Genomic DNA, 23,013 nt, shown 5'->3' with positions numbered 1-23,013 from the left:
ATCTACATGAAAGGCAGAGTGACAGACTGTGTGTATGTATGTGTGTGTGTGTGTGTATCTTCCATCTGCTAGTTATTTTTCAAATCCCCACAATAGGCAGGGCTGTATCAGGTTGAAGCTTGGAGCCCAGAATTCCATCCGGTTCCCTCACATGGCTGGTGGATTGCAGAAGGCAAGTATTTGGGTCATCATCCCCTGCTTGCCAGGTTGCACTAGCCAGAAGCTGTATCAGAGGTGGAGGAGCTGTAACTGGAAGCTGCACTTCAATACTGGATGCTGGCTTCTTTGGGCAGCTAACCTGTCCACTGTGCCACAACACCAACCCGAATGACAATATTTGAACACTTTGGTTTTTCAGGATACAACATGCTTATATTTGGGACAATTTCTGTGTTTCTCTCACCAGGACATCGCTGCTCACTGCATCTTCTCACTTCTTCGCCTGTTCCTTCACACTGCTGTCCCGTTACTGCCGCACCCTGGCATGTCCTTATTCGCCTTTCCCAGCCGCCATCACAGGACTTGGAACATCCACTCCAATGACCCCACTGATTCCACTGACCATTGGCTGGAAGAAATGCATCATGGTGAATGGTAGCAATGTACTGCACACTGCTGTAGGGATTTCTAAATTGAAGACATCACTGCCCCCTCAATTTTTATTAATTTGCCAACATAAGTAAACCTTACTCAGATATTTGACTTACTGGTCAAATACAGGGCATTGTGAGGTACACAAATTTTCATAAGTTTGTTCAAATGGACAACAAACCTTACTTGTAAAAAGGTGCAAGTTTAGTACTAAGCCTCAACAACTTTATTGGTATTTATCCTCAGAATGTCCTGAATTTTATTACTTATTAGCACGGTAGTATATAGAATAAGTTATAGTTTAATAGCCTTCATTTAAAGGAAATAATAACTATCATGACATTATCCATGACCATCTGGCATAGTTCAGTCATGTGGCAGGTGGTCCTTTATATATAGGTCATAGGCCTTACCTGTACACTCAGGGTTGTAACACTCTCTGCTTTCTGCCCATGGCCCTCTGCATTCAGAGCCCCCATGAGCAGCTGCAGTGCATTGTCGGCTTCTCTGCTGGGTCCCATTAGAGCATGTCACAGAGCACTGACTCCACGAACTCCACTCCTGCCACTGTCCATCAACTACCAAAGCAGAAAGAGACACAGTGTAAGGAGATCTTCCATTAGGGAAGTGTGTACAGAAAGCACAACGTAATCCAACCTTGAAATGAGTGCAAATCAGCATACTCAATGGCAACAATGGATGGTCACATTGGCATGAGATTTTATCATTACTTCTTAAACTACCATTTTCTTATTTTTCACTTCTGTTACTTATTATGTATACAGTATGCCTGTATGCCTTTTTACTCATTTATTCCTTCAAAGATACTTATTGGTCACTCAATTATGCAAAGCCTTGGACTAGGAGATGGATACAGAGAACAATGAACAAAATAAATACTGACCAATACCTGATAAAGCTCATGTTTGAAAGAAGGAACTCCTATAAGTAAACAATTACTTGCCAAGTAAACCAAGTACACAGCAGTGCTGTGAAAGATAATTTTGGAACACTGTGAGGTAAGAGTTCAGAGCACCAGAGAGTTTTTTTAAATAACAAGTGAGGTTTCAGGTGGATTTCAAGGATAATGTAAAAATGTGTAGGGTTAGGATATGTTCCATATAGAAGGATACAGAAAGCCCACAGCAGAGAAATATGGGACCTTCAGAAACTGGCCATTGTAGACAGAATCCAAACATTAGGAGGGAGAGAATTAGCAAAGGAGGTGGATAAGAAGGCAAATGCCAGATTTTTCTGGACATTTTGGATACTATTATGAGATCATTAAAAAGATGTTAAAGGATTTAAATGGGGTAATTTATTATTAGATTTAGCACAGGGTGCATAAAAATCAGGGGAGATAGGAACACTCTGATCTAGTGCTGATGGAGTATCTTAGAGAAATTAGAAAGTTACTACAGAGAGATGACAAGAGGATTTCCTGAAGGATTGGCCATTAGAGCTGAAATAGAGGCTCCAGCAACCCCTCAATGACTATTATTGGATGATCAGAATTTAATACAGACAGTGAATTTGTCTATGAGAAATTCAAATTGAGGTTCTTTTATATACTCACTATTTCAAGTGATTTTTGAGAATGTTAGTTATCAGACACTGTGATAGCCACTAATGAGAAATAAATAAAATAATGTAAATTCCAACTTCAAAAATCTTATAATTAAGTATAAATAAGTAAATGAAAAGTTAAAGGCAATCAATCACATTTTAACATGGCACATGAAGTAGTCCAGCTTTCAGAGCAGAGATTACATCTACTTGGGAAGTAACTGGCGAGATTTGGATCATTTAGGCAAAGGAGAAAGCACTGACTGTATTGTGCCATATGTCACAATACATAAAGGAGCACAGGATTACGTATATTTATCAGATCAGAATGCATACACTAGCATATAAATGTCATAAATGCACTAGTATATGGCTGCCTATTTTTTCTTACATCATTTTATAGTTATTAGTCAATTGATTACAAGTACTAGGTAATTCATTCTAAGTCAAAAGTTCAGACAGAGCGAATGTTGCTGTGAAAATCCACCCAAGCAAACAAGAAAGATTGGCAGAATATGAATAAGTGCTTTCAACTTAATTTCAAGCCTCACATGTGGCTATTAAAAAGAAGGTTGTTTAATAGGTATCTAGCTGTACTTAATAAACCCTTTGTGAGATTAAAAATAAAAAAATGTCAAGTTAATCATCTCATTCATGCAATTTTAGCACCTCACCATATTAAAAGTGTCTGATAAAATATTATTGGTTATGTGGTCCATTTGCTAGGGAAAACAAGAAAGTTCTGGTAAATCAATAGGACTTCATAAATTATCCATTTGCCCTGTATTTTGGCTTTAAAGATGACTGTGTTTTTCATTTCAGAATTTTGCTTTATAAATTAAAAAAAACTGAGCTTGTATTATGAACCCTTACTATTTTAAACATTGAGAAAGGATTTTAGAAATAAGATTCATACTCTGTACTTTATAATCTATTTGGCAAAAGAATGTGTGAATATGCACATTAATGAGAACATTCAGAAAGTAACATATAATCGAAGATGAATTAGGTGATGCTTATTTAGGTACAGAGTGACAAAAAAAGGAATGTGTTTGACCTTAAATATTCTGGTTAGAGGTGCATTTTGATTATGTTTTATTGTGAATGTAGAAGTTACACAATCACCAGCAGACGCAAACATGATTCTTCCCTGATAAAAAGACATGGAGTTACAAATGAACAAGCAAGATACGAAAATCAGAAAGAAGAAAATCTGGCAGGTGGTCGTTTTTCTGTGAGGAACAAGAAAGACCATTCTGAAAAGAGTTTGGGAAGTATGAGCACATCTATGTGTGAAGTGTTTTGCTCAATATACTTTTCTTGGAAGAGGAATTTGTAACACCATTAGTTTAAAAAATGCATTTAAATTCATACATTTTCAGTATGACTTGTTCAGTTCTTTTGGAAAATGCACATGTTCTATTTTGGCTAAAGTTTAAGATTGACTTAAAATTAGAAATTTGAGGGAAAATTTGAGGCTAGCACTACTATAAGCATCAGAAAATCATGTATTTTAGATGTGAACAATTTTGTTTACAAAGTCAGCTACAGAAAACAAATAATGAATTTGAAGATATATCAAGTAGTTACTTTTTTTCTACTTCATTTTACACTGAGGACAGGAAAATATTTTTTTTTTGAACATTCACTGCACTGTTATGAAAGAATTGACTTAACAAAGTAACTCACTAGATAAAATAAACAAAACAGAAAAGCCCATTACAAAGCACAATGGAAAATCCCAGTATGTATTCCTTTAGTATGTCAGTCCAAGTTACTGGGAAAAGGAAAACTGAGAAGTCAGAAAGGAAACGACCGTTACATAAATATGAGAATTTCTTTTAGTGCCAAATGTGAGGTATTGCTTCATTTTTAGGAATTCTTTCTCCTTAGTTTGAGATTTTAGAATTCTTTAAATGCTTTATTTATTTATTTGAAAGGCAGAGTTACACAGAGAGAGAAGGAGAGGCGAGAGAGAGAGAGAGAGAGAGAGAGAGAGAGAGAGATTGGCCGCAATGGCTGGAACTGTGCCAATCTGAAACCAGGAGCCAGGAGTGTCTTCCTGGTCTCCCACGTGGGTGCAGGGGCCCAAGGACTTGGACCATCTTCTGCTTTCCCAGGCCAAAGCAGAAAGCTGGACTGGAAGAGGAGCAGCCAGGGCTCGAACCAGCGCCCACATGGGATGCTGGCACTGCAGTCAGCGGCCTTACCCACTATGTCACAGCACCAGCCCCTTAGGATTTTTTTTAATCACTAATTGTTATCTCTTTTTAAGGGTGTCAGCCCCAAGACATTTCAAGAAATGGTAATGTCATTTTACTGAGTGGGAAAAAAAGGCAGAAAGTTGGGAGGTAGAAATTAAAAGACCTGTTTTGGACATTTAAGCATTTATAAGTAGGATATGTAGATTATCTTTCAGGGATAAAATCTATGTATCATATTATATAATCTACATATATATATATAATAGATTAGAAATTTTTCATCTGCTGGTTCACTCTCAAATGCTCACAACAGCCAGCACCGGGGCAGGCCAAAACCAAGAAGCAGCAACTTAGTCTGGATCTCCTATATGGTGACAGAGACCCAAGCATTTGAATCATTGCCTGCTTGCTATCTCCCAGAGTGTGCATTAGCAGGAATCTGGATCAGAAGTGAAGCTAGTACTTGAACCCAGGATGGGAGGACTGTGTTCCAAGTGATGTATTACCTACTGTATCAAACACCTGCACCCTGGCTGTTTTCTTTTCCTTTAATGTTTACCTGAGGAGACAAAGTGGTGACTAAGCTGTCGCTCCTTCAACCCTCAACTCAGTTTTTTCACCTGGTTTAGTAGCAAGGCAACAGAGACAATTAATGCTTCTCCTCTCCCTATACCTGTCCCAGGTGTTTACTTGACTTCCAACATTTCAAGACATATCCTACTAGGGTTATTGCAACTTTAAAAGGCCTAGAAGCTTTCTTTCAAAAATGGTGTTCCTAGTGAAAGCTGACTCAAATCTTAGCATTCCATTACTTTGGAAAATATATACACAACCCCTCTCAGAGTATCATTAGGCATTGACAAGCAAAGATTTACAGAGAATTTGGGATGTGACTGACAGTACTCTACTAGATCTTGGGAGAACTGTAATGACAAAACTTAAATTTGCTGTGATATATAGAATGGACTATACAATGGCAAGAATGAGTGCTGGGAGATACTAGGAGACTCTTCTACAATGTAGGCAAAGTTGATGAGGGCTCAGGTTATGTTGGCATCAGTGAACATATCTGAAGTAGATAAATCTGTATTATTTTCTGGATAAACAAATGAGGGGTTGGTTCCTCATCTTCCACTGGGTTAAACCAGTGAGTTAAACCAGGTCAAGAGTATATATATCTGAAAGAAAAAAATTTCTTTTAATGAGGCTGAATTTCGAATGCCTGCTTGGAAATAATGCAAGTAGTACTAAATTTTGTTAGTAGTACTAAACTTTGCTTAAAATTGTGTCACTCAAAGTTGTTTGAAGAGTATATAATATCCCAACCCCCTTCATAGGACACCATTTTGTAAATATTGCTTTAAAATACATAGTTTATTCTATAATATTCAGAAAGATCAGAATCAACATTTTCTGTCATATTTTCGAGTTCTTTTCATATCCATCATAAGAGCCTGCAGCTGCAATTCTTTATTTTAGTGTTGCTTTCAGTTTAAAAACTCCAAGTGCCTATTACTTCATGAGTCATTCTACAAAGGTGACTAAGAATAGAGAACAGTAACACTGTGTTGAACCTGGGACAATGCTGAGAGATCAGACTTGTCTTACCATCACACAATGTGCTTTCTTATATACAAATGTAACACCAGGGACAGTTAAATTTTCACTTCAGCAATGTGAAAAATTACTAAGTTTTCCAGACTCAGAAGATTTATAACTGAAAAGACTAAATTGTTAGATTCTTGGGACTTATTTTATTATATGATCTTCACCCTGCTATACACAGGGAGTTGAAACTACATTTACCTGGAAGACAAAACTTTCTTTCATGTATAAGGGCCAAATGAAATTCTAGATTTTCATCAATATATTTTTTTCAGTATATATATTCATATCACACATATATAACTGATGATATCAAATAAGAGAAATATAATCACAAATTATTTTATGTATCCATCCATAAAAATCATAAATATTTTGAATTACAAAATGAATACTTTAGCAACTGTTCTGGATTGCAAATTGCTGATTTAGTCATATGTATGGAGAAGATATGTGGGCGAACTGGTTTAGAAGTTATAGGATTTAGTGATTACAAAGTTGGTGGGTTCAGATTTTTGTTGCTTTGGAAATTACCTTAGGATATGGAAGGACTCTCTTAGGACACAAGACTGACATGTAAAAGAACCCAGCCCTCTGCTTTAGATATATGCTGAAGAGTAAAAATTTGCTTCCTATTTGCTATTCTAAAATAAACCCCAAAGGAAAAAAAATCAAAAGCAGTATCATTTTTAAAAATCAGAATTAAAAGTATAAATAAGTGATCATGGTAAGGTGAAGAAGGATTTTTAAAAGTTAATAAGTTAAAACAAAGTTTAAATTTAAAAAATCAAACAGTAAAATACAGTACCTCAAGATTTGTAAAAGAAACAATTAACCTTCAAAGTCTTATTAAGTTAAGAACTTAAAAATCAGCAGAATAATGCTAAATTTTAAAATGACACACAACAACTACAAATGCCATACAACAAACTAGAAGGTTAACAATATAAAACCCAAATTAATTAAAGATCAGGTTAAGGAGGCAACATTTGAGTTTCAAATTATAACATCCTCATGCAGGGAAAATTAGGGACCTTTGACCAAGGTCAGGCAAATGTTTAGCATCCTTCCACTCACTGTCTTCAACTGAAGGGCTCCCTGCAGAGGGGTCACTGGCAGGCCATCCTCCCACAGTTGCTGAGGATCAAAATTCTAGGTCCACAGAAGACCCAACTTTTGCTCTAGGTAACAGAGAAATTTGGATGCAGATGTACACCTGAAGATCTACTTTTGTGTGATTCTTCCCCTCTTAGGGTTTGTAAGAGTTTGCAAATGCATCTGGAAACTAGGACCTGGTAGTATCCTTCCAGGAAGTCTGGGCGCACAACAATACATTTCTCAAAAACAGCAGGAGGGGCTGGCGCTGTGGCAAAGAAGGTTAATCCTCCACCTGCAGCGCTGTCATCTCACCTGGGTTTTGGCTTGAGTTCTCCCTTACAATGAAACTGGGAGAAGGACCCCTTTAGTCCATATTTTAAAAAAAGTTTGTGTAACCTAAAAATAATTGGAATTTCCAGAGTTTATTTGACCCATTTCTTTCAAAATCCCTTAATTTTAAATGAATATCAGTATATACAAATTATGATAAACATCACCCACTACATATTAATGAGATATTTTTCAAGATACTTCCATCTAATTCTGAAGACACACTTATCTCATGATATGGAAGAATAATGAGTATGGGCTCTATTTTATGAATGAAATAATTGAATAGAAATGATGAATAAATTCACCAAATAAATATTTCTAGTTAAGAATTGGTTTGGAATTTTAATCAATGTCTCCTGAATTCTAGACAACTCTGTTTGCCACTGAATCATATAGTTAGGTTCATTTAAACATATTTCAGTATATAAATAAAAACTTATTTGCCAGTAGATCTTTAATGTATTAGAGTCCTTTTCTGTCACTCATTTGTCATTTAACCCATCCTCTATATTCTTTTAATTCTACTACATGTATATAAGTAATCAGATTGAGAAATGACAAAAGAAAAACCCTTTGAGGACCAGACTTGAATCACTTGCTTCTCTAATTTTCAGCTACTAACAGAGGGCAAATCTAATTACTATCCAGTAAAATACTATAAAAAATTACCATGATGCTCGAGGCTTTGAAATGAACTTAAGCTTTCACATTCCCTGAAGTGCTTAAATTTGGATAAGGTTCTATAAGTTTTATTATGGAGATATTTATCTATATAATTTTAATGGATGACCTATTAGAAAATGGAAACATCCAATTATGTCTGACACATTTCTTCAGCTAAGTATTAATAGAAATCAAGACCATGGATTGTACAGTGATCTAATCAACCTAGGGGAGGAGTCACTATAAAGGGGCTGGTTTGACTCTTTAGTGAGACCTTTATTGACAGCAGCTTGCCTGATTACTCACAGATGGGTGGTGGTATCTTTTTTTGGAACAAAATAATCCAAGAGAATATTACTATCAGACAAGATCATTCAGAGACAAAAGAGAGATTGCAGTACAACCCACAAAATACCAGACATTTTAGTATTGTTGCTAATGTAGTGACTGCTACTTCTTTACCAATTGCAACTGGTCCTCCCTTCTTCTAGATAATTAAGAAACCCAATCATGAACTTGTTCCCTCTCCCTATAACATCCAACACACAAAGTCCTTCTTCCTTAAACCCTACTTCAAGTTACCCATCACAAGATTGAATCCCTTAATATCTTTTCTTCCCCTTACAAGTGATTCACATGGTCTTAACATAATTGTGAAGTGGGGAGTACTATTGTCCACATTTTAGAGACAAAGATATCAAGGATCAAGGGAGTAACACAGTTACTCCCTTGGTAAAAAAGGTAAAAATCTGGGGGTGAATTTAACAGCTAAGATGCCAGATAGGAAAACCATGTGTCATATTAGAGTGCTTGAGTATGATACCCAGCTGCACTCTTGAGCGTAGCTTTCTACTAATGCAGATCTTGGGAGTCAGCAGTGATGGCTCAAGTAATTGTATTCCTGCCATTCATATAGGAGACCTGGAGTGAGTTTCTGACTACTGGCTTTGGCCCAGTCCAGCCCTGGCCATTTCAGTCATTTGGGGAGTGAACTAGCAGATGGGATAATTCTCTCTCTCTCCCCCTCCCTTAAATAAATACATAAATAAATAAATAAAATAATTTTTAAAATGGTGAAATTCTAGGAGCCAGCATTGTGGCATAGTGGGTAAAGCCACCATCAAAGACACTGGCATCCCATATGGGTGCCAGTTTGTGTTTGACTACTCCACTTCCAATCCAGCTCCCTACTAATGGCTTGGGAAAAACAGTGGAAGATGGCCCAAGTATTTAGGCCTCTACTACCCACTTGGGAGAACTGGAAGAAGCTCCTGGCTCCTGGCTTTGGCCTAGCCCAGCCCTGGCCATTGAGGCCCATGAGAGTCAGTCTTTCTTTCTTTCTTTCTTTCTTTCTTTCTTTCTCTCTCTCTCTCTCTCTCTCTCTCTCTCTCTCTCTCTCTCTTTCTTTCTTTTTCTGACAGTCAGAGTTAGTGAGAGAGAGGCAGAGAGAAAGGTCTTCTTTTTCCATTGGTTCACCCCCCAAATGGCTGTTACGGCCAGCACGCTGTGCCTATCTGAAGCCAGGAGCCACGTGTTTCCTCCTGGTCTCCCATGCGGGTGCAGGGCCAAACACTTGGGCCATCCTCCACTGCCTTCCTAGGCCACAGCAGAGAGCTGGACTGGAAAAGGAGCAACCAGAACAGAATCGGGCACCCCAACCGGGATTAGAACCTGGGGTGCCAGAGCCACAGGTGGAGGATTAGCCAATTGAGCCATGGTGCTGGCCCAGACTATTTCAGGCATGGAAAGCCAAGACACTGTGGCAAAAAAAAAAAAAAAAAGCAAAAAATCAAACTAAATGAAAGATCTCTGTGAGTGAGATCCCAGCGGAAAGAACAGGCCATCAAAGAAGGAGGTACCTTTCTCTGAAGAGAGGAGAGAAATTCCACTTTGACTATGGCCTTGTCCAAATAAGATCGGAGTTGGCAAACACAATAGGCTTCCATAGCCTTGGCAGCTCATGACAAGAGCCTCGGTGATTACTGACGTCACAAATAAGAGTGTCAATTGTTAAATCAACAACAGGAGTCACTGTGCACTTACTCCCCATGTAGGATCTCTGTCCTTAATGTGTTGTACTATGCGAATTAACTGTATAACTACTACTCAAACAGTTCTTTATACTCTGTGTGTCTATGTGGGTGCAAACTGTTGAAATCTTTACTTAGTAAAATTGATCTTCTGTGTATAAAGATAATTGAAAATGAATCTCGATGAAGAATGGGATGGGAGAGGGAGTGGGAGATGGGATGGTTGTGGGTGAGAGGGAGCTTATGGGGGGAAAAGCTGCTATAATCCAAAAGTTTTACTTTGGAAATTTATATTTATTAAATAAAAGTTAAAAAATCAAAAAAAGAAAGACAGCAAGGCATAAGCATTTATGTATCTTTCTGTGTACCTGGGTATTTACATATAGAGGGATTAATAAGGCAGAAATTGACCTCATAACTAGATTTCTCTAGAAGTGTTTACAAACATGTAATCATGACTTTTACCCTCTCAAACTTAAAATTACATAAATATTGACTTGCATGAACTATAGCTATAATTCATAGAATTTACAAAATCCTACAGTGATGATATATCCAACAAACCTCCATAATCTTTGTCTATGTTACTTAAGCATAGGAACTAAGGGGTTCTTCTCTAAAGTAAATGAACCAATTAAGCTTCTGATATGACCTTGACATATCTACATTTAGGATAGCTTTTACATTCTTCCAAAAGCTTGATAAAATCTACAGAAATTTGAATCATTACCTTATTGTGTAGGATATCAACTTGGGGAATTTAGTGTCCATAAGGGACTCAATCTAAGTGGAATAATGTACTTGGGCACTACATTACTTGGATCTCACCTCTGCTGCTTGTGTGCTAAATATGTGACTAAGTAGGCTAATGAGAAAATTCTCCCCAGGAGCAGACAGTGATTATTTATATGGGTCTTTGGTACTTCTGTTGGCTTTGGACAATTGCCAACCACACTAATCTGTTCTCCAAAATGTGCCTTTGTTAATTATGGGAAATTGTAAACTGAGAGCCCCTAGAACCTGGAAATCAGTCTTATCCATTTTGGAGGTATCTTTTCTATGTTGGGATAACCTAAATAACAGCATTATAAAGACTTATTCCTATCACAATGGGTAAAATTAACTATCAAGGGGAGATGAAAAAATTAAAATATGTAAAGGGAAGAAAAATTTAAGGTAATGTAAATTCATTTTAATAATAGACTATATAGCACATTGATATGGCATATAATTAATAATCTCACCATTGTATTATCTAGAAGGAGATCTAGAAAGTCTGATTTCCTAGCAAATTTCTGTCATTTTCATATATTATCAGTGGTACATTCCCATTCCTTACTTGAATGAGTATGAGAGAATGACATTGGAAGGAGTGCCTCTAAATCAAGTCTCTCAAATTACAATATAAATGTAATATTCAAGCTGGCGCCACGGCTCACTTGGCTAATCCTTCGCCTGAAGCACCCCGGGTTCTAGTCCCGGTTGGGGCACTGGATTCTGTCCTGGTTGCTCCTCTTCCAGTCCAGCTCTCTGCTGTGGCCAGGGAAGGCAGTGGAGGATGGCCCAAGTGCTTGGGCCCTGCACCTGCATGGGAGACTAGGAGGAAACACCTGGCTCCTGGCTTCAGATTGGCACAGTGCACCAGCTGTAGCAACCATTTGGGGAGCGAACCAATGAAAGAAAGTCTCCCTCTCTCTCTCTAACTCTGCCTGTCAAAAAAAAGTGTAATAATCAATCTCAAGTATTTAAGCCTCTGTAATTTTCTCACGAAGGAAAATAAAATGTAAATACAATTTTATTGGAAAACATTAATGTACACATTTACAGAAACCCAACAAGGATGAGCATTGGTTGGTACTCACTCAAGGTAATGTTAAACATCACTGTATATCATAGAATCAAGGAAAATACAGTTTAAGGCAAGAAAGACTAGACAAAAGACATTTTGTGATATAAATGGGTGAAATTTCTATGTACACTAGGGACCACAAAATCAGTGTTTAAATGAAAAGTTCACCCAAAGCAGAATGCACTCACCTGGACAGAGAGCAATATTACAAGGCTTGTGATGTGTTTCCGGTCCTTCACACGGCCTTCCTCCATACTGAGGAGGTGTGCATGACCTTGTTCTTGTTCTTTGGCCTCGACCACAAGTAAATGAACACAAACTCCATGGTGACCATTCCTCCCAAACTCCATGTACTGTAATAAAGCAAAAGAGCTTCAACAACAAAAACAGAAAGGTCATATAAAAGTTCTTTTCTTTATAATTAAGAAAACTCACCACAGAGATCACTATGAAGTATTTTAAAAATCCAGTTGCAATCACTTTCTTATTTGTTATAAAAGGCAAGTTATTCAAGAATTCACTAAAATAATGGAAAATTACACATTTTTTTCTGCATTTGAAATTAAAATACACTTCTTTCCCTCATGGTAAAATATCCATGAGTTATTTTTAAATCAAAGTCACACAATTAATGTAAGATTATAGACAACTCAATATCTCATGACAAAGATTATCTTGTGGAGTCAAATTTGCATTTAAATAGCCAAAGGTCAACTAAATTTCTCTAACATTTACAAAGTTTCAGAACTAAAGGGATTTAAAAAAGATCTGGAAAGCAATGGTATATATTTAAAAGTTTTTAAATCAACGTTTTAGAAAAGAAATAATTTTCCACAAAAAATTGTGGTCTAACATCACCATATTTGAGTAAGGGGGATAATTTCTTATATTATAATTATTGGCATAAAAACTTCAACTTTTGCATGTTTCAAAATGAGTGACAGATTTGTCATGAAGCCAGTACCGTTTTTATTCCTCTGACAACTTGATCAAACTGGAAATCCCTATTAACATAAATTCTAACTTAAAAATATCTAATTATGATTTTTGCCTAATATAAATATGGATATAGAAATATTTGATTTGCCACTACAATAAAATAAAAATTCATCAGAAATTACATAGTTTGTGCTTCTTCAGAAAAACCACTATGAATAAATGCTGGTATCTTTTACAAATGACCATTAGGTTTCAAAGCTGAGGTTTTTTCCCTGCGTAGTCAATTCACCAGTCTCAACCCAATTCTTAATATTTGGGACAATAAGTAATATCATTACATAGATAACACATATAAAAAGAACAGAAGAAAAATGTTTCCTTCAGTTCAAAAGCTGAACAGAAACTTTAGTCTTAGTATGTTTTCATAAATAAAAGAGTTCAGATATTTTATATGATACTCATTGAGATGAGTGAGAGTAGTAGAAAATTATTGTAGAAGATAGCAAAAATGATTTTCATTATCTTCTCAATGTTGGCAGAGTAACCACAAATCCGTATAAATAAGTAGCAAAATTATACAAGTAAATGCAAACAAGGGGGATCTTCAAAAGGTTTATGCAAATGTGTATTATGAAGAAAAATGTGTGTATTTCATTATTTTGTACCAAAAATTCCATTTTCATGAACTTTTTGAAGTACCCTCCTATATCTAGAGTCTTCTTGATGTATATGCTGAACAGTTTGTTACTTTAAAACATATACAGGCCGGCGCCGCGGCTCACTAGGCTAATCCTCCACCTTGCGGCGCCGGCACACCGGGTTCTAGTCCCGGTCGGGGCACCGATCCTGCCCCGGTTGCCCCTCTTCCAGGCCAGCTCTCTGCTGTGGCCCGGGAGTGCAGTGGAGGATGGCCCAAGTGCTTGGGCCCTGCACCCCATGGGAGACCAGGAGAAACACCTGGCTCCTGCCATCGGATCAGCGTGGTGCGCTGGCCGCAGCGCGCCTACCGCGGCGGCCATTGGAGGGTGAACCAACGGCAAAAGGAAGACCTTTCTCTCTGTCTCTCTCTTGCTGTCCACTCTGCCTGTCAAAAAAAAAACAAAACAAAACAAAACAAAAAAAAACCATATACAGCTAAATCTAGCTATTTAACAAATGAATTATCTCACATTTTGTGGTGAGAACACTTACCATTAACTCTTAGCATTTTTCAAAAATACAATATTCAAGTATCCTCATCAACTGCAGGTAGATTTCAATATTCAGATATATATATATATATATATATATATATACACCTCAAAACATCATATAGTACATAATCAACATAAAGTTATTTATTGTTCTAAAATAAACAAATTAGAAATTAACTCAGATATAGTACTTTAATTGTGAGGTTCCCTATTCTCTTCTGTTTGTTACTGAGTTCAATACTTGTGAAGATCTTCAAATATTGTAAAAATTAGTGAAGTTTGATCAATATTGAATGAAAAGCTCTTTAAAATTCCATGAAACATGATGGAAAAATATTTTCTAAAATAACATTCAATAAAGAACAGGAGATTGGAGGAAACTGGAATGGGAATGTTTTCATTTTTTTTCGGGAAAGTTTGGGAAAAACAAAGCAAATCTGAACCCATTGATAGAAGAATATAAATATAAATCTGTATTTGTCTATAAGAAAATGATATGTTTACACAAAAACACATGTATAAACTCTTATTTGTAAAATTACTTATGGCAGAATATTTTAAAAACGATTCACATTGATATATATTGTTATGCAGAATGTATATTTGGTCAGTTTGTTCATTTATTTCCTTACCAAGATTTCAGCATTTAAAAATAAACTTTTGCCTTCTGTTTTCCACATAAAATGTCAATGATCCCATATGATTTCATATTTCTGAATCTGCTCATTTTCTGTTCTATTAAATTATACTGCGTGGTACATTCCCAGAAACCAAATTGCTAAATTAGCAAATTTTTCACACGAATCTCAAAAATGTTGATGAACTTGACTATTTAGCTAAAATTATGAAACTGGAACCCTCAGAAAGTTAATGTTACCGTTTTTTACATGGTCAAATTTTTTCATGGTAAAATTTCTTAAGTCTGGAACTTTTTAAAAAAGCTAAAATATTTTCATTTGAAAATAAAAATTATTAACAATTTGTTATAAATACTAATGAATTAGAAGGAAATTATAGAATGTACTTTATAATGTTTATATGTTTACAATGGTTATAGATGGCATTCATGAAGTTTATGATAAAGATTACAAATTTTTATTTTAATGGCAAATTCTTTTATTTAATAGGAAATTTTTTTATTTTCAAGTAAAATAATGAAAATATATAAATGATATAGTCAATAAGTTTAAATCAAGTTCATCCAATTATACTATAGCTTTCTTCTTTAGTTTAGGTCATTGTATGATCAAATTCTTCTTGGTGCTGCCTAAAAATGAAATAAAATATACAATATGCAAAATATACTACCACCAATTTTTGAAATGAACACAAATTCTCTTTTGATTGATATTGGATTGTATGTAAAGTAACTCCTTTAAGTGAAAGTTTCTTTTTTTGTAAGAAATACATGTACATGGCAACTATGGCACTTACCAAAAAATATCCAATAAAATAATTCAAAACCATTTCATGGCCTAAATAGACTTCTATAGGATGAGAATATAAATAGCGTAGTTTTCAACCAATGGTTCTCAACTAAGCACATTTTGCCCCCAGGAAACGTGCACAAATATCTAGAGATAAGTGATTGTCACAATTTTGGGCAGAGACGGGTACTGCTGGCATGTGGTGGATAGAGGCCTGGGATGCCATTAAACATTGCACACGCACACAAAAGCCTCTGTTCCCCACTCCCCCCAATATACAAACATATAGGTATTTTGGGGTCAAAATGCCAATAGTTGAAAGGTTGAGAAACTGAAGTAGATGATAAAACTGCAGTACATGTATAACTGAATGTAGCTCTAATTTTCCCAATTTACTTTATGTTTATCACCATATTTTTCTAATCTGAATAATTTCAGCTTTCAAAAAGTGTATGTCAAAGCAAAAATTCTGTAAAAGGCAGGGTATCTTAAGATTCACATTAGAAGCAACACATAATATTGCAATATAATTTAAAAATTATTCTTTTGAAATATGAATATGAGTGAAATGTAGCTAATGCATCACACTATTAATCAGCTTTTATAATGCAGATGGATACAAGCTTAGTTCTATCATTCTACATATTTTGTGGAAAGTGATTTTAACATTCAATTCCTTCTTTTGGCATTTTCATTTAAAAGTGCCAATAAATTTGAAAATTTAGTGTGACAAATTAGTTACTGATTTCTGAGCTATTTTTTTCTTGAGAGTTTATTATTGAGAAAGATGTTTATATTGCTTAAAATATCATTTAAATTTTTAAAATTTATTTTTTACTGTTTTTAGGATATATTAGAAAAAAAGAGAAAGTATATATTTACCAGCACAGTAAACAACTAAACAAAGTATTGTCCACAAAATATTGAATAGCAAATACTATAACAATATGAAAGAAATCCCAGTTTCCTTTAGTGGGATCTTCATTCTGCATTTTTGAAATAATGAAATTGTTAAATTATATATTTGGAAAATTTTTAATAAATAAAACTTTTAATTTCTTTGTGACTATAATAATTAAAAGTTATATTACAATTATTATCAGCACTCTATAATATATAGAATCAAAATATAATAATATAATTAAATATAGGAATAAAAAACCTTTATGTATATGAAAAAGAATAGGAACCAGCAATTAGTATGTATTTCTCCAATAGGTGTCAGATGAAAATCATCATAGAATATCGTTCAGTTTTTTGGACACTGGATCCAGAATTGAAGAGAGCCTGGGAGTTTCCTGAGAAGCAGTCTGTTCCTTCTACACAGGTTCTCTGGACTCACCACTGGGTTTAATCAACCGTGTCCAGCAGAGAGGTTAAGACATTTTATGTCTACCCTATGAATGCGTGTAATTAGTAACTGGAGCATAAACTCTGAAAGCAGAAGACTTTAGGAAAATCTCACACTCCCATTTGTGTTATCTATTTTCCATTAGTTTCTGTTGTTAATTGGTGAAAGGTTCTTGACTATTCAAATAGATGCTGATCAGATCAACTCCTCTTTCAAAGGCAATTTAATTCTCTAGGGATACTTGGAACTAGGAACTTGATTCTAGAACCCCTTTTGTAAAATTCTAAGTCCTGGCCACCTTTAAGTATTCTCCCAACACAATCAATTCTATTCTGACCCTAATTAAAATGCCTGAATTAAAATGTAGCCTGAAGATTTTATTTCTAAAACCCTCAGCTCTTATCCTGGTTTTTTTTCTGTTGCCTAATGTACCTAAAATCTGAGTGCTCAGTAACTCCCACTTTTATCACCTTGTTTTCACTGACCTCCTCCTTCTATTACCTCCTGAACCAATTTTTTTCTCTGAGGTTTTAATTCTTCACATCATGCTCTTTGTCTAGCATAATTCCCACTGAGCCTCCCTGATTTTTCTTGTTTTCAAGGGCAATTACTGTTGCTGTTTCCCTCATAATTCTGACTTCCTTTCCTCATACTTCAGCTTTCCTCCCCATTTAGCTTTTAGTTCTACCTTTATCCATTGCTTTCCTACTCTCCAATTCTTTTATAATGGAATTCTCACCTTACTGCATCTTTCCTACCCCACAACTTTTCATTACCTTCAGACTCTTTTTTTATTGTCATAAAACTACATAATGTGAAATTTAATCTAAAGCATTTTCAGTGTACAGTTCAGTATTAAGTATACTCATATTTTGATGAAACAGATCTGCAGGACTTATTCATTTTACAAAGTTGAAACTATATACCTTTTAAACAGGAGCTCTTCTGGACTTTCAGTGCATCACATGCCTACTCAGCTGAGCAACTGGGACTATCCCTGACCTTGCTTCCTGCCACCCACTTTCTACTCTGGCTTTTGGCAACTGCAGAATCAGGCATCTCTGGAAATGGAACTTATTAGAAAACTTTAAAACATGACGTAGCAGATTAAAGGCTGTTGCAGTGTAAGTCCCCTTATTTATATCCATCTCCTTTTAGAGGCCTCTGGAAAGTTTGTGAATGCAGAGAAATGCCCACTGTAGTGATAAATAAGTTTACAGTCATCCATCCAACAAATGATTAGACAATAATACAAACCTAAGGTAAACAAAATCATGTGTACTGATCTTCTTGAAAGAAAAGCCAGATTCCCACTAGTACTTATTTTTAAGTCAGTAGTATGACTGTAATACATATCTAAAATATGCATATGTGCATTGTAGAATACAATTTTGATATAACAGAAAATCTGACAGTAAGTGGGGATGCTGCCTTCAAAAATGTTTACATATCATATTTCCACTTAACTAGCAAATTATATTTTTATTCAAATATTTAATGGGATATTTTTACCTTCTAAAACCTAGGAAAGATATTAGAACCTTAAATACCATTATAACAGTTATAAAATACAAAGCTGAGATTTGCAGTAGGAAGGGTATTATCTCTTATGCAATTTTTATGGCAGCTCTGAAAGCAGAAATAAGCACATATATAACAAAATATCACAAATGAATAAGAATTAGACTTATCCACTCTAATTTAAATATCTATGCCCAGTTCACATAAAAATAACAAATTGTTCCAAATGCGTAGCATGACACAATTCAATAACATCCACAGTTGTAGTTGCTGCTAACACTACCTGGACAGAGGGCAGTGTTATTGCAAACCCTTGATTCTCTTAATGGGCCGCTGCAGTGTGTCCCGTAAGGTGATACACAAGTTCTGGTTCGCACCTGCGACCCTTGACCACAAGTAACTGAGCATGTGCTCCACTGGGACCACTCTTCCACACCAGATTCACCTGTGTGTAAGACAACAAATAAACATGAAATACTGTCTTGAATTTTCATTTAATAAACATTATACCAAACCGACATAGTGACATGCATGAATAATTTAAATGTAGAAATATAACAATACATCAGACATACAAGAAAACAATTTAGAAAAGGAAATTTAGAGAGTGATGCATATAATACCAATGCAAAGACAAAGTGTTTTTATCTTTTTTAGAAAAACTACTCTTCGTAAATTCCACTGTGTTTTGAACACTCTGAAGAAACTAGTCAGCATTTTTTAGATAAATAATTTTTGAAGCAATTCTCTTCAAACCATTCTAAGGCTTTGCAGTTTGATGGGAAAGAAATCAAAACACATTTCTGAGTAGACCCTATGGATTTGATAGGCAGGGATATATTGATGTCCTCTCTCCTAGTCCTTTTTAGAGTAACAACATATTTTACAATGGCAGATATGGTAGAACCCTAGTGTATGAGTGCATCTGATTCCTATTGTGTAAATCATTGACACTTATAATTCCTCTATAATTCCTATTAATTTGCTATGAACAAAAACTCCAAACAGTACCCTAAGAAGTCAATTAATTTCTGAATTCTTCTATTAGAATCATAATCACACTAAAACTATGTCTACTTTCTATCAGTGATCTAAAATCATGGCCCCAAGAGACTTAAAATCAAGAATTTCTAAGACCACTGCAGTGGGCTTCTAAATCTCTTCTGGTATCACGTCCAGGATAAATTCTGAAATTGATTTGAAAACTTGTAGTTTCTTTTCTCTGAATTCAATTTGGATAATTTATATGATAGCAATAACTATTTAAGTTAATCATTTAATCACTGAAAGAGTTTGCAGATAAGGTAGTTCTAAAAATCTTTGCATCATTTATGATATAGATCAAGGAATAATTTATATTTTATAGATTCTGTTTAGAATTCCTTCAGAATATATTTTGAAGGATAGAATATATTTGTTCAGCTTTATGTGAAAAGTTGATAAATGACATAGAAATGATTTGAAGTACCATCCAAGGCAGCTGGTCTACAAACTGGTGCTCAAGTACAGAAGAAATCATCTTAACAGAATGTAATTCAACACACTGATTTCTTTAGTGAGAGATTCATTGTTAGGCAGGAAGGAAGGGAGTGAGGGAGAGAGGTAGGGAGGGAGGGAAAAGAAAAGAAAGGAAAGAAGAAAGAGAGAGAGAGATAGAAAGATAGGAAGGAAGGTAGAGAAATGACAGAGAAAAGAGAGGAGAGAAGAGGAGGGGCGGAGTAGGGAGAAGAGAGGAGAGGAGTGGGTAGGGAAGAAGGAAGGAAGAAAAACGTCGGCTGAGATACAACGGGTTTGATGAAGCAGCTGATTTTACATTCTGGTGGAAACTGTTTATATCTTTGAGAGTTCAAAGCAACCAGTTTGCAGACAAGCATTGGTCTACAGACCACGCCAAGTAGCATTTGCTCATATGCTGATCTGCATTATGCACCCAGAGGCATAGATGACAATGGATTTATAGCTGAGTATATATCAAAAGGGCATAGCTAGTAGTAACTGGAATGAGATATTACATTAAATAAGACTACTTTTTATTGTGTGATCAACATTTGCTTTGAGAGTATCATTTAGATCACCCTTGACTGTTTCAGTATTTCATATCCTCAGATATTTAATTTCATGAAATTTGGATAACTATTGGAATATATTTAAGACCATGCCTCATAATTTGTTGTTTTGAATTAAGGAGTACTCAGTCAAACCAGTAATATGACAATGGTTAAAAATTATCAACACATATATGTAGTTATGCATATATGTATTTAGCAATGAAAAATGTAATCTGAAAGTTAGAAAAACATAATGAACTGTTTTATGATATTCCAATCTATTTGTGGTGAGATTAAGCAAATATATAAAGGTTATGTATTATTAATTAAATTACAAAAAATTATGAGCAACATGAATTTCATAATAAGTGAAATGGTAAGTTATGCATAAAATTAGTTTTATTTTTCCCATAAAACCAGTTCTTCTTTTCCCGTTGCATTGTTATGACAGCAAAAATATTTTAGTTAAACTGAGAAATGAATCAGGATGAAGGCCAACTTTTAAATGCATTTTTGTGCAAATATTTAAATAATTGGGTTGCTTCAGAATGATACTGCAGTGATACTGAACAGGCTAAGCAGTGGTGTCTGGATCATGAGAAGCTGATAATTAAGATTAAGAACTGGCTTTCTTCATTCTCCTACAAACTTATAGTTCATGTTGTTGACCAAAAAGAAACAGTAAGCGATATGGGCTTTTAAATTTTGAATCAAATTTTACCACTAACTTAAAAGTGGCATCCCAACAAAAAAAAAGGTTTTGTCATAACTCAAATGCTACAGTTTCAAGTGACATTTCCTCTAAATACTTCCTCTTTTCATGCTGATGCTTCCTTATTCATAAAGGCTGAGGGCTATTCTAGTTGAGCATGTTAGGTAATTGTGAACAATAGCTAATATACTTTTAAGATACTAAAAATATTCAGTGATTTTAAAATAGTACACTATAACACAAAGTCTACTAATTTTGGTACATGTATCTGGAGACAGCACAAACTAATCTAGGGTCTTGTAGCCCGATAATGCATTTTAAAGATCATGTAGAAAATTGCAGTATCTAAGGCACTATTAAGGCTCTTCATGCTGGCATGAAACATGAAAGGAAACTAGAAAAGCATTGCAATTAAAGTCAGAACATCTGTGTTTGATGGAAAGCTACTGAAGATTAGCTCTGGGACCTTGAGAAAGTCACTTTATTTCCTTGAACCTTTTCCATAAAATAAGTAATATATGTACCTCAGAATCTGTTTAGAAGACTGAGTGGCTTAACGTAAAAGAGTGCATTTAAATTTATGAACAATACATTAATATAAAATGTTTTTAGTGTATCAAAATCATGGAATCAGAGGCACTTTTAAGTTTATTTTTCTGTTTTGGATAAAATGCTAAATATTACTCATGTAGGCTATTTTCCCCACTGTAAAAAATTTGTAAACATGTCCATAAATTCATTTGATTATCCTGATACTAGAAAACATCAGCAATTGTAATTAAAATATCTTAAGTCATTTTATTGGATTTAATTTAGATGTCAGTATTAAATATCTGTATCTGTATTTCATCACTTCATTTTCCTTTAACCATAGTTTTTGCTTCAGCTATTAGAGCATTGCCATTTATGTTTAAACTATCTTAGTAATTGGATAGACCAAAATAATCAAGTTATTTTGATAATGTAATATTAAGTTATTAAGTGTTTCTTTAAATGTTCACTCAATCTCCCTTTTGAAAGCTTGGTTTTAATTAAAAGTTTACTGATCATTATTATTGAAAACTCATATCACTAATTTGTAATTTTTAAATTATGAAGGCTTTTTTACTGCAATTAAAATAACATTATTATATGTTTCTTTTATTATTCAGTTTTTACTTCTGCTGCATTATTCTTTGTTTTTAAATTGCTGTTAACAAATTTTTATAACTGTTTATATGCAACAACCATATCTTGGTTGGAAAAACAGAGAAGTATAATAAATAAAGCTTGAGTTTTGTATAATCTCATTGTGTGACACATGTATTTAGTTAGTTATATTAATAACTAAAAAGTGCAATCTCAGAAGATATTAAGTAGAAAAAAGTCCATTTTTATATTTATAATTGCCTACTGCTAAGTTATGAATTAAAATTGAATTAAATATTTTTGAACAATGCAGTTTTCCCATCTTAAATCAGTATTATAGTTACTTAGTTTTAAAATATTGCATTTACTTATATTTGCCTATAACATTTATGGCTTTAAATATTATTTAAATTAAATAATATTTGTTAATCATGAATTCAGACATTCAATTAATATTTTTAAGATTTTTATAATTTTGAAGTTCACTACCTTTTCTGCTATTGTTAGAAATAACACATATATGGTTTTAAATCTACTCATCAGTCTATTCAACAAATATTTCATCTACTTAACAAATCATGTCTCAATATATATTAGATATATACAATTCTTATATAAAATGAATAAATGCAAAATCTGAAATTAGTGTCTTATTACTAAGAACAATGTTTCATGAGATTTGAATCTACATAAAGCTTTTGATTGAAAATTGTGAATTTTCTTGGTATATATTAACAGGCAAATTCAATAACTGA

At 34.5% G+C, this 23,013-nt stretch overlaps 1 protein-coding gene across 3 annotated transcripts in view; it reads right to left on the bottom strand.

Moving 5' to 3' along the window:
• ADGRB3 (adhesion G protein-coupled receptor B3) overlaps positions 1-23,013 on the bottom strand; it is an 862,679-nt gene that overhangs the window by 527,671 nt on the left and 311,995 nt on the right. For all 3 annotated transcript variants that reach the window (XM_062187566.1, XM_062187568.1, XM_062187567.1), the window contains 4 exons: positions 18,654-18,815; positions 12,128-12,292; positions 1,005-1,169; positions 404-568 (listed from right to left, as the gene is read on the bottom strand). In XM_062187566.1, the coding sequence (XP_062043550.1) occupies positions 404-568; positions 1,005-1,169; positions 12,128-12,292; positions 18,654-18,815 (657 nt within the window). The remainder of the gene's footprint in view (positions 1-403; positions 569-1,004; positions 1,170-12,127; positions 12,293-18,653; positions 18,816-23,013) is intronic.

The sequence above is a fragment of the Lepus europaeus genome, chromosome 3 (genome assembly GCF_033115175.1).
Source record: "Lepus europaeus isolate LE1 chromosome 3, mLepTim1.pri, whole genome shotgun sequence".
Classification (NCBI taxonomy): Eukaryota; Metazoa; Chordata; class Mammalia; order Lagomorpha; family Leporidae; genus Lepus; species Lepus europaeus.
This window is presented reverse-complemented; position numbering and strand designations above follow the sequence as displayed.